The 13,452-nt window shown below is 36.7% G+C and overlaps 1 protein-coding gene across 1 annotated transcript; it reads right to left on the reverse strand.

Annotated features, from left to right (window-relative positions):
* Nucleotides 1-1,191: 1,191 nt before the first annotated feature.
* On the reverse strand, nucleotides 1,192-8,562 carry LOC116266435 (protein BOLA4, chloroplastic/mitochondrial). Its single transcript, XM_031647656.2, has 3 exons — nucleotides 8,121-8,562; nucleotides 5,907-5,974; nucleotides 1,192-1,574 (listed from the first exon to the last, which is right to left on the reverse strand). Exons 1-3 carry the CDS (start codon nucleotides 8,391-8,393, stop codon nucleotides 1,418-1,420), a joined length of 498 nt encoding a protein of 165 aa, XP_031503516.1. The 5' UTR covers nucleotides 8,394-8,562; the 3' UTR covers nucleotides 1,192-1,417.
* Between the last annotated feature and the right edge of the window lie 4,890 nt (nucleotides 8,563-13,452).

Consider the following 13,452-nt stretch of genomic DNA (forward strand, 5'->3'; position numbering starts at 1 on the left):
AGTTCCACTATTCAAATAAGTTTAATTTGTACATTCAGATTCAAATATAAAAAGGTCCAAAGCATACCTGAATTTTTACCTGTAATCACATTTTCATTTTCATGACAATTGGATATTTTATGGGATTCAGCAAAAACAGAACTCTAGGGTGGCGTTCCATTGCCCGTGGATCTGAGATCACCTGCTATCTCAAATCCTCTTTTTGTGAGACTTACTGGTTAAACAAACAGTGGATTTCCTACATAATAGAAAAACCTGGACCATAAATTCACGTTTTCCCATAAAAAACTATGATTTGAGGTTGGATGGGGGGAGGACGGACCTCAAATCCATGAATCTAAGATCCTCCCCAAGGATCTTAGATCATCAAGGATTTGAGATCCTTAGTGTAACAAATACACCCTAAAGGTATCCGCATTTGATTGCCAGTGATTTACCAATGAGATGTAAATTTTTATCTAATACAACTGCTTGAATTCAGATTTCAATAGTGAGCGGGAGAAAACCCTGCCGCTCGGGTGAAAAGCCGAAGCTCCCCACTTCCCCCTGCCCTCAGGGAGCTGTATCAGTAAAAATAGTTGTATTCAGATTCCAATCAAACATATGAATATATCTAAGATCGGCAGCAGGCTAAAAAAGAGACCTCTAGAGGTATTCACATTCGATTGCTAGTGATTACCAATGAGATGTAAATTTTTTTATCGAATAAAACTGTTTGAATTCGGATCCCATTCAAGTATAGGAATGCATTTAAGAATTTGACATCCCTAATAGCAGGAAGTCTGTGGAACTATATTTCACTTCGTATAAGGTCGGCGGTCTCTCTCTCTCTCTCTCTCTCTCTCTCACACACACACACACACACACAGATGAAAATTGTAAAATTTCAAATTTGGTAAAAAATATTTCTCACGTTGTTTCTTAGCTTTGAATAGAGATCTGCTGTGAACAGTCGTGATAAGAAAACATGGGTAGGTTCCCCAGATTTTGGCATGAAACGGCGGCGACCTTTTGGCGGCTTCTTAAGAAAGGCATGCAATCAAAGTGGTATGGCAATTCAGTGTAGAATGATGAGCTTCTGTCTCCATAAAGAGAGACTTTGCAGGAAGAAACCATGAGAATCAAATGGCCGCTATCCTGAGGACCATTATAGTCGTCATACACAGTAACAGACAAAAAACCATGCGTAGCTGAGTGGGAAATAATTCCACATTGATTTGGTAAAAGGAGATGTCGTGCAATCCCGAATGACGTGTTAACGCAAGTTCCTCTAAAGAAAGTCCCACACGACAACTGATCACATGCTTATGCGTGATTATATTGAAAACAGTTGCAAACTTGAGATCTAATTCATGAAATAATGTAAGAAAGGAAGAGAGGAATCTGTCAAAGCTATCCTCTTAATCGCCATGGGGCATTACCCACTGGTTGCAGCAGCTTCTTCTGGGGTCTTTGTGGTCATCTGGTCGACGGCATGAACAGTCGTCTGTAGTTCCTCCCATATGGCCTTGTAGACCATCCTTTGCCTGTTAACTGCAGACTGTCCTTCGAATGCAGCGGATACAACGTCAATGCTGTACAATTAGCAAACAGCAAAGGCCTTAGCTATAGAAAAAACTTGCATGTGCAAACTAACTCTAAGAGAACAGAATGCACATGATACTTCAAACTCTCCTTTCTGAATTCCTGAAAGTGCTAATGTTACTGTGTACTTTGAGGTCACAGTGGTTCCATTTTTAGATTGTGTCAGCAACCACAAGCTACTAGAACAATTATACGGACCAAAAGTTTCAAAGTGCAATCTTCTCAATTTTGTCAGCCGATAGAGGTTGTCCAACACTCAACAGCTTCCTCATGTTAGGTTCTACGTCAAATCTATGCAAGAAACTAAATCTGAAAGCATTTATAATGCAGGAAGCAGGGATGCGTCACTTGTTTGCAATTGTTGACTACAGTATTCAAGTGGGCACTCAATATTAATTAACTCAAACCAAACTTTGGTAACCACATAATATGTACTACAAATCTAAAAACAGGCAACTGAATCTAACTAAGGTCCAAAGCCTAGTCAAAATTCTGACAAGACAAATATAAAATTAATGATGAAAAAATCCGGAGGTCAAACTCAGGTGATTTCATGAACCTAACATGGTCCTTGAGGTCCTCGAAAGCAACCAACAATATTTTATTACATTATGTAGCACATCAAACATGAATACCACAGCTTAGATTTGCTTAAACTGCACGGAAGGTGTACACTTTCAAATTCAGGGAAAAGACAAACTAGACCAAAAAAAAACTTAAAGCAAGGCAACCATTTGATGGCCGGTGGCATTAGGCTATGTTGACACTCGAGGAAAAGCAGTCAAAATTTGAAACCAGGCCAGGTCATGTTACCCATGATTATCGAATAGGTATTTTTACTTTGTTTTAGATTAATACTTGCCAGAACAAAGATTAAAAAAAAAAAGACCCTCACAGCTAATAAAAGAAAAGAATAGGGATGCACTTTAGGAAAAATGAACCATAACCTTGAAGTAGATATAACCACTTAACCATCAGGTCTGAGTTCTCCAAAATTTTACCATGGAGATAGAAAATTTAGGCAAGATACAAATGACAGACTCTAGAAAACATTCAGCACAGTAAACATGACAGCAGACAAATGAAAACCTGCGCATCTGCACCTTTGGATGAATTAGATTTATAGCCCTGTTAGTGTGCGTGTCTGGGCAGGACGTGATAATGTCTACAGCCATCAAGAGAGTTAAGTAGTTAACAAGCCATGATGAACACTCATAGTCTCATAGAAAAAGAAGAATGTAATATCATGCATCAATCCTCCCCTATATGATCATTTAGTACCTTTTAATAACAAAAATAATAATAATTTGTTTTACTTGCAAAATTCCCCATGCATTCCAGTGTTTTCCTTAGTCATAAAAATAAGTGGATGAGTTAATTGGTGCACAGGTGCAAGCAGTTCACTTTGTGATAAAGTTTATGAATTTGTCTGTGGCATGCCAACAGGTGCGGAACCAGCACCCTAACTTATACATCTATCAGCAGTATGGAAAATGTGATTCTATACCGGCCATCATTTCAAAATATATCATGTTGTTCCATTTAATTATTTCAAAAAACCAGTTTTATAACTAGTAAACAGGAGTGGGATATGTCTTGGTTCTCAAATCATGGTTATGTCAGATTATAACTGGGGACTGCAAGACAAGAGATTGAGAAATAAAAAGCATAAAATAATTCTCTTCAGCTGGTGCCCAAGGATTAAGCCCTAATTGATGCAGCGAATAGGAAATAAAGTTTCAGGCAATTGAAGTCCTTCATAGAAGGACTGACAGAAGAAAGTCTACTGAAATTTAAGAGTAAGAAGAGTAATTGTAGAGGACATTTGTATTCCTTGACAAGGCTCGACACCCTCCTTTCTAAGATTTAATTTGGAGATATGGGATTTTAGAATGTATTTTAGTTGCAAGGTATTGGTCTACCTCAGATCCTTGGTAATTAAGGATTCAATCTTTAAATGTACTCACCTGAGGTCCTATGTAAGGAGACAGGGTGGTTGAAGTAGTTTTTGTTAGTGCTCTTGAAACTTTGCTCTACTTTTCAGACATTACCTTTTGGTAAATTAGTGAACAGAAGGTGTATTTCATAATAATATGATAATATTGATGCATTTGGGCAATCTGGATTTCACTGTATTGATATCCCATTGGGAAATGGTTGTGGTACCTTATAACTGCCCATGTGTTTCCATGGTTTTTTGGTTCTCTTTTATAGGATTTGATACAGCTAGGCTCATGGCAGACAACTGCATGGTAGTTGAGTTACTACATGTTTCTAACATTTCCTTATTCCAATTACAAATAAGGGCAGGCATTGGGTTGGGCCAGAACAGCCCAGGCAGCAACCTGTTAAATCTAACGACCCAGTACAACTCAAATAGCTGGGGACCTGATAATAATTTTACTGGATCAGCCTTGACTTGTATCAGGCCCTGAGACGGACTCTTCACCACTTTACAAATACCAACAGGTTGAATGTTTCATCTGACTTTTGGACTGGATCAGAGCAAACTCAAAGACGATACAAAAGGAGACCAAATAATAAGATGTTCTTTGTGATAGTTCCCATTCCTTTCTCAAACCAGACTTGATCTCTACTAATGCTATTTTAACATTACACCAAAGAAGTGGCCTAAATCTGTGGTTTCATACATTAACGTTGGAAGAAAAAAAACAGAACAAAGACAAATATGTAACAGTTGAATGGCCACAAAACTTATAGAAGACCCTCTTCAACTACAGTGACCCAAAAATAATGCATTGCAATTAAAGACCCTACGTTAAGACACATTTGGGCTGGGTGCAGGTATGACAATACAAGTTTGGGCATGAAAAGTTTTTGAAAAGCATGGATACGGGGGTAAGATAAGGTGTATAAATAAAATTATGCATGATCCACAAAACAATTTGTTAAGGTCATACCCAATGCATCAAACATCTTTTCTAAGTTCAATAATTGATTCATATAGTTCTATTAATTTAAAGTAAAAAACAATGACCAAATAAATTGAATGGTCGACACCTTTCACTTAAAATTTTAGATCTAGCTGGGTCCGACTCAAATTCAATCCAAAGGGTAGCAAAATGATTTGTCATATCCATGTGTACGAACTTCCACACTGTCAGTTATCCATCAGCCTTTCTCAAGTAACCATGTCACGTACACCCTATGCAAACATATAGATCCAGGAACAAAGAGGTAGAGTGGAAAGGCAGAAAAAAAGGAAAACAAAGTGTACATGTCAGGTTGATCACATGGACATGTATATTGTCAAAAATCAGTAAAGCGAAAAAAAACCACTTTTATCTGGCATCCGTCGCCAATATTCACATAGATTATAATCTTGCCATCAGTGTACATCAACTGTTGCTAAGTGCCCAACCCAGCAAAGTTAAATTCCAGAAGCAAGATCTCAGCTTGCAATAGATGTTCACATCTTCTTTGGTCTTTTCAATGTATATGGTCCTCTACAAGTCCAAATTAATCCATTGCAGCATTTACCTACCTGACCTCTTCTAATTTTACTCTTTTTTTCCTTATTTTACCCTTTAAAGGAATTTCAAGCACCAAAATGCAGATATTTGGTATACCAAAATATATTGTTGAAGCTCAGTTAATTTGTATTGGGCCTTACAGTGCCTGCAATTTATGGGCCCAGCTTTAAAATTGACCCAGACCCAGCTCTAATGTCCATCTTGCAGATGAATTTATTAACTTATAAATAGAGATTCTTGCGACACCCACAGGTTGTATATATTTGAGCTATCTGTCCTACTCTATCTTATTTGTTCTTTCCCATCTGCAATATCATAGCATAGTGCAGCTTGCTCTGGAGAATTTTGCATCAGTACACCTGCATTGACCATTCTTCTGCATTTCTTTCATTATTGTATCTTAGCAGACTAGTACTAACTAGTTTTGTCTAAACCCCCGCTTGATCATTTATGGAGAAACTGCCTTGGCGCTGCATAGACCCTGCTTAAATTTACTACCTAGGCTTTTGATTATGGAGACAATCACATAATCATACTAAGGATAAACCAAAACTTAAAATTGAAAGGTCCTTACTCTACTGTATATTGCATCAAAATTTTGAAAAATGTTATTCTACAGTCGAGCAAAATTGATTTTGACGATGATGAAAAGATCTACCTACCATATCCTACATTCAACCATGTTTTGTCTCAAATGAGAATGTAATAGTAATCAAGAGTAAATAGTTGAGACTTGAGAAATCAAAAGAAGCAAATCAGAAAAAAACAAAAAGATTTGCCCATAAATCATCAGTTATCATAAACTCCTTGCATAAAAAGTAAATGTACCTAACATGCCGACCATCTCCATAAGCATCTCGGACAATGACTTCATCTGCATTTAGTTGCTCCTTGATCTATTCAAATATGTTGTAAAAGACCATAAATTATAAATCCACTAAATATAATTACAACCAGGTTAACAAAGTATAGAAAATAATATTTTAAAATAAAACTGTTCTATTTAAACGTTCTTGATTGTGAATCTTATGCCTTAAAATGTAAACATATTTGGATGCCCAAAAAGGTGCATGATATGATGTGAAAACTGAAAACAGCTTCCACCTATACTTGAACACCTTCAGGCTTCAGCAGCAAAAAAAAAGGGTCAGACAGATATAAAGTCAATTTTAAGGTGGAACACAGGTTTGTTTTGATATTATAGCCATTCATGGGATTATTAACATGGTCACCGGTCACTCCTATGATCCTATTTATGCTAGCATACACGAAAATGAAATCAGTTCATTATTTTCATGCCATCCTACAAAAGGTACAGAGTACAGACTACAGACTAATAATTTGTGAAAACAAATTCAACTAGATATATGATGGTTGCTGCCAGGAATACCATATTTTCTCATTCAGAATTTATTGAATCCTTGCTCATAGCAAAGAATTTTTGGTAATTTTTTTTAATCGTTATATGGTACCATTTCTACAGTAAGAAAATAAGATCACACGTTCACCACAAAAGATACAAGATTCATGTCTGGTTTATTCTTCATTTTCATCCACATTTGTACTAAACTTCATTACAGTTCAAGCTTTATGATGGTATAACTAGCTTCCAGACTCATGAAAACTCCATCTGTTTACTTTCATATGCACCATGTACGAAAAAGCCAGATTCACAAGACATTGCACATTGCACTTTTTTCATGAAAAAGAAAAGGAGGGGAAGCTTAATCTTCCTTCTTCCTTAAGAAAGTAAATATTCTCTAATCAGTAAGCCTGTCACATCTTTCAGTGGGCTTTATAAAGAGAGCCAAAAGATTTAGGAAGCAGGGTGAGCCACTGCCACTGGGGCACTAAACTTGCTCGTTCACACCTTGCATCTATTTGCACTCGACTTGCTAAGCAGAAGTCCAAAGTTGCCAGGCCTCATATGACAGCAGGAAGTTACTGACGACGACTTCCATGTGAAGCCTGCACGAGACTCCTTTTCTGCAAGCTTCTTAAAGCTTCTGGAGGACATAGATGAACAGAGAAAAATGGCACACAACTGCATTTTTTCTTTGTGGGCATAATGAGCTTTGCAAAGACCTTAGCTCAGGTGAGCTCATTCTCAGAAGCGAATGCATCTCACTAGCCAAAGTGCACCTCTAGTGAATTTTGTGTGAGTTGAGAAAGGCCACCAGGTTTCCAGCAGGCCCCTGAAGTCTTTTCAAACCCTTCTTCATATATGAAAAATTTGTGCACTGGTAGTATCCGTAACGCCATGTGCATCATCAGAGCTGAAGGTGCTTCTCCATTTTGTAAACATTAATCAAATAAATCGTGCCCATAGGTTTTAGGGGCTTCACATTAGCTCATCTAATCCAAACTATATTTTGTATTCAAAAGATAAAATTAATATTAAGATTTTGCAACATCATTAAAAGCCTCACGCACTAAGACCTTAAACCGCCACACAAAGAAGCATGCAGAGACGTCAAACAAAACACCTTTTTTGGTCTTGGGGAATATGTAAACTGGACTCGTTCAATAAGTTTATGTGAATCTATTAGTTAACTTTATCATCCAGCTAGTAAAGATATCTACGCAAGTACTCTTTATATGTTCCATCTTCACTCACAGAAGCATTTTGCTACTTCCATTGCTAGTAAGATTTCACGACCCTCCCCAAATATTATCTGCCGCCAATTTTGTTCTCACTATTGCTTACCTATTTCCCCCTTCCCAAGACATGCTCTTTTCACCTGCTAGGACCATAGAGCTTGCAAAGATCATAATTCATCATGGTTATGTGCCCATTCAAAACCACATTCTCCAAGTGCAATTAATACTGCTGACCTACTACAATCCCTTTGAATGCTTCTAAGCTGTGAGCAAGTTGCCAGAGTTAGAAACGGTTTCATAGATTATGAGCTACCTAATTTTAACAATTCAACATATCCCCAGTCAACAGCATCGGCAAACCCAAAGGGATAGAAATTATAGGACATACCACCAAGCTCTTTCATTTAGTATTTGTGTGTGAAAGAGAGAGAGAGAGAGAACCTTCGTCTCCATAGCCTTCATCATCGGCGAGTCGATGGAGCCAGGACCAGAAACTTGGGTTGCCCTGACGTTGAACCCCCGGCGTGTACACCCATCAACGACATGGGAGCGGCAGCGACGGGTGGGAGCCACCAAAGAGCGGTAGCTGGAGGCGGGAAAGGGGGGAAGCAGCGACGACGATGACGATGGTGGATGATTGGCATGTAAGGAAAAGCTGCGGAGGAGAGGCCTCCGGAGGACGATGGAGGATCGCAGGAGCAGAGCCGTCGCCATTGCCCCTGCGGACCACCGAAAGAGGATCACTCTCCAAGCGTCAACCGACTGAGGGAGGTCGAGAGAATGCCGATGGAGTCACTGCACAGCCTCTCCGCTTATTTTGGAAATTCCTGTGGTGGATGGCCGCCGTGGTGACGCTAAAAAAAAAAGCCCTGACCCTTCTACGCTGCCACGTCTGCCTGCAACAAAAGATCAGACAAAGAAATAAGCCAAAAAAAAAAAAAAAGAGGGGAAAAAGAAAGAGGATGAGTGGAAGAAAAAACCTTGTTCATGTACATCTTACGTTAGAAAGTAGAAGATATAATTTTTATTTACAACATGACTTGATGCATATTTGGGATAAATCTTGTTTAAATGAAAGTTTTGATCACCACTTCTTTTTCATGGAAAAATAGCGCTAATTAATAAGTTTTAGGTTACAATGCCGGCAGCCACTGTTACATCCAATGTGTTCTTCCTCTCAACCATAAAGCTAGATAAGAACGTTTCACTCTTTTGATGCAAAAAATTAGTTAATCTTAACAATATCAATATGGCTGCCTGCCCATCTTTTGATCCAGAATGGTTCTTAAGAATCCACTGTTGGAGCTCTCCTACACTACAGTATCAGGATTGTGAGGAAATGATTTCTTCTCCACCGATTACCGCCCTCGACGAGCAAGGACACAAATGGTGATGGTGAGAGGGACTTCTTTTCCACAAGGGACATCTCTATCAAGTATAATGCTTGTCCCCTCATCAAGGTTGTTCATGTACATAGATAGAGACGACGGCAAATGATCATAATAAACATATATAGAGATTAAGAAGAATAATCAACCATTTAAACACCTAGATTAATCAATAACTAATCGGCTTTATCATATTAATAAGGCCACTTAAGGTTGGTTTAAACAAAAAATTCCGACATTCATGAGATAATACATATTATTTGAATTTTGTGCCTATAAGCAGACTGGGACCGTTTCTACATCTGTAGTTGTAGGTATCCTATTAATTTATTTTTTCTTCTGGATAACACTTTTTCATCGGTTGTACATTAGTATTTCATTTCCTCTCTTAATTAGTGATGAATTTAGTCTATAGTCTTTTACCGCTTCTACTCTCAATTCTTTGATTTCAAGCTGCTTTGGCTTGGTCCTCTTTGCATATTTTCCTTATATCTGCACAAATGATATACCTTATAGTCTGAAGGTTTCTCTTACTACAGTGACGAAGCCTCACAAAAGATTTTATGTTCATATTAGTGCAATAAAAAATTTGCTCATTTATGTATATAAATGGTGCCCCTTAAGATCTGAGGATTTTCTAATTAGTTTCCACGGCCCAAAATTCCTAGCTCAGCCATCGTCTTACCACTCGATCATCTGCAAGTTGACATCTGTGGCAGTCCTTTGCATGATACAGAACAAGCTCCAGAGAAGTGCTGGCCATGAAGGCTACAATGGCTATCATTGCTAGAATAAGCAAGATGCCGAGGGAATACAATGAAATTTCCATAGAACAATGTAAGATATATATTCCTTCTTGATCTCAAGGACTTCTTCAATGCTGGAAGGTACTGACGAGGCTGAACCTCTATGCACAAAACTAAGCTCAAGCCTCCTCTAGAGTCAGCACCTATGGAACCACAGTATGAACGAAGAAGAACAGAAGAGAGCAAAGAGACAATGAGAAGAGGAACAAAGCAAAGGTGAATTCAGGTATTTTCGTGTTTGCTTTAGGGTGACAGTTATCTCTCAAGTCTTTTACGAGTACTACAACATCTCAACTGTCCAAGAGAGAGGTAAGCCTTTAATATGGCACGTAGATTTCATGGTGCACCAACTCATCAATCACAAGGTCAGTAGGTACATATTTTTTTTTCTTTTTTTTATTTCAACGTAAACTAAAGTTTATGATGAATCTCATAGGCTGATATGCCCTTTACTTTGTTCTAATTGGTAAAATATTGTGCCTTTTTTCAATGACAGTTCTATCTTTAAGTTATACCAAATAATAAGCCATTATCTAGTAAGAATAATGCACGGTTTTGCTTGCTTTCTAGTTTTTGATATTAGACTTCTTTGAACATTGCTCTTTGCATGGATATTCAAGTTGTTTGACCATTTTTATAAAGTTATACTCTTTCTCACTTGCTCTTGAGTTAGATATCATAGTTTGAAAAATCTAGCACTTAGTAAAAGCCATTTCGTTCTAAATATGAACAGAATAGGAGCCGTGTATACTTAGGCTATTGGAAAATAACAACTTTTGTTGTTGAAGTCTAAATTGGACAAGTAAGATTGGTATGTACTAGTTCGAAGGAGAGTGTTATGTTGATATATTGCTAGAGCTACCAATTTCTAGAGCTTTCTAAAATTTTCAATAAATGATTTTCTTTTGGAATTAGCTAGCATGTTCTTCTAAAGATTTTTGTTGTAAAGCACTTGATTCTCAAGACTAATAATTTTCTAGAATTAATTTGTGAAATTAATATTGTAATAGAACTACTCCAGAATTTTCTATTGTAAATAATAGGAAGGAAGCATCTGATGTATGTAACATGGTTCTCCTCCATAATCTATAAACAGGAGAGTAACAAAGAAATGTGAGAATGAACCAAGATAGTTTATTATTTTGCTTTTTGTTCATTTGCATCTTCACCATGGATTCTTCTGTTCATGCCGCCATTTAGTTTTCTTCAAGAAACAATGGTAGGAATGCCTCAGTGGATTGAAAGGAATCTCCTACACCACATAATTAATCTTATGGGAGACTGGCGTTGGGAGAGAAGGTCATAGCCTCATTATAGTCAGATCGGATTTGTTTTAAATAAATATCATATATCCAATGCTTTTATATTTTGAAAATCAACTAGATGTGGCTCCAATTTCAGATTTAGATTCGGATTATGTCTTTTCTTTGTTCATATTCAAATGCAAATTTAAATCCAAATATGTGAATATATGAAAAAACATTGTCTTATTCGAATCTAACCCATTGACATCCTTAAATATCTCATAAAAAAAGTCATACTTTTTTTCCTTTAAATGTTCTATATTAGTCGTTCAGGTTAAGCTTGGTAGTTTCAATGCAAGCCTGCCGGGAGATAGGGCCGTCATCTTATATTTATGTTATTGAAAAGAGAATGAAAGAATACAAACCAAACCTTACAAGCCAATAGCCTCAGGGCAGGGTAGCCCAAGATTCAGGGAGAATATTTCAAGAAACAAAGGGGTTAACAGCAAGATGGGAATCAAGTTAACTCGGAGTTTCTATGGCAGGATTTCAATTGTGGAAAATGATTTCGTCACTACCCAACGCTTCTTTCAGTTAAAACTATCTTTCATTCAATAAGGGCTCTTGAAAGTTGGAATTAAAAAAGGGAAAGAAATAAGTTAATAGAATCAAATACAATTGTTTTGCCACTTGGTTGAACCGTTTTGCTAAGTGTATTACTATCGTAAGCCATTTGTTATTGTTACAAATTAAAAGTGAACTTGTCTTGGTTGAAAGTATTGTCACATAATTGGTTGAAAGTATTGTCACATAAAACGCGTCTTTTTTTTTTAAAAAAAAAAAGGCAAAAAACATGAAAAAACGGGTATTATATGCGTTTTTCATGTTTTTTGTATTTTTTATTAATTTTTATTTTTGTATAATTTTTAAAATTTATTAAATGTTTTAATTTTTTTAAAATTTGTTAAGTTTTCATGATATTATTGAGACATACAATTTTGCCGTATTATATCCGAAAAATTTCTTACTGTATAATACCCAAAGTGAAAATTTGAAGAATAAATTTGTGGAACACAACAAATTATGCAAATGAAGAGATGCTTCCCTGTTATGGGATTAGATTGGGGATTGCAGGGTGGAGTGTTAAATGGTTCCCCATCATATGACACACGACACGTCATGAGAGGATGGAGCTCTTTCACACTCTACCATGCAACCCTATAATAAATAATCTGCTTCGAGCAAATATAATGTTTGTTTGCTTATGAAATCATAGAGATGAATTTGAAAATCGCCGTAGATAAAATGAGAACTTAAGAAAAGATGGTGATATGCGCAAGGTGAAAGTCACCCCTTTCCTCTCCACATCTAAGGTAGGGTTGTTTGAGGACGTAAATGGTCATATGGTAAGTCTTTCAACTTGAGTGTCGTGCATGCCATTTAAAAATGACAATAAAAAAAAAACAAAGATAGGTTTTCATCAATTTATCTTTCAATTTGAATGTTGCTTGACCTCCACCTATATCACACAGGTGCGGGTGCGGATACAGGTATGGATACGGTAAGTTTCACAATTTTTGGATACGCGGATACGACAAATATAATATTTTCAAAAAATTATAAATTAAAAGAAAAAACAAACAAAACATTGTTTATCACACGTATCCGTGTGAGTTAGCTCAAAAGCTTATGGTTTAAGGACTCGTTTTTTCCCTAGAAATAAAAAATTTGATACAATCTGAACGATTCGCTTTTGTCTCGCCTTAAACAGATGAACCAACAAAGAAGAGGCTGGACTCTTTTTCTCTTTTGTCTTTGTTTATGTGTTCATTTATTTAGTAGATCTTGTCTCCATGATGATTGCGATTAACTTCGTTCAGAAAAAAATGAGAAAGATGGTCAACGTATCTATGTCGTATCCGAATTCACCCCTAACAAAGTAATAATAATGACTGTGGCTTTTGGGATTTTGAATGCAAATAATATGCACAATTTATATGGAAAGAAACCCAAACCCATAACAAATCGATTGTTAATCAGCCAAAACAAAATATTAAAAGCATACATTTTGAAAAATATAATTAAAAATCTTAAACTCTTTTTAAAGTTATTTAACAATTGACGTGTGGGCACTCTTTAATCAACCAACAACTCAAAATATATTTGCCACCGCTTCGACTCAAAATGGGGCGATTCTGACGGTTTCCGGAGCTTTAATTGCCTGCCCATTTAAACGTGATATGAATTTGTCGTTGCACTCTTCTTAACGCTTGTTTCCTCAGCATATATGGCCATGTAATAAAAGCAACACTTCGATGCCATTTACTTTCAATTA

The sequence above is a fragment of the Nymphaea colorata genome, chromosome 12 (genome assembly GCF_008831285.2).
Source record: "Nymphaea colorata isolate Beijing-Zhang1983 chromosome 12, ASM883128v2, whole genome shotgun sequence".
Taxonomy (NCBI): Eukaryota; Viridiplantae; Streptophyta; class Magnoliopsida; order Nymphaeales; family Nymphaeaceae; genus Nymphaea; species Nymphaea colorata.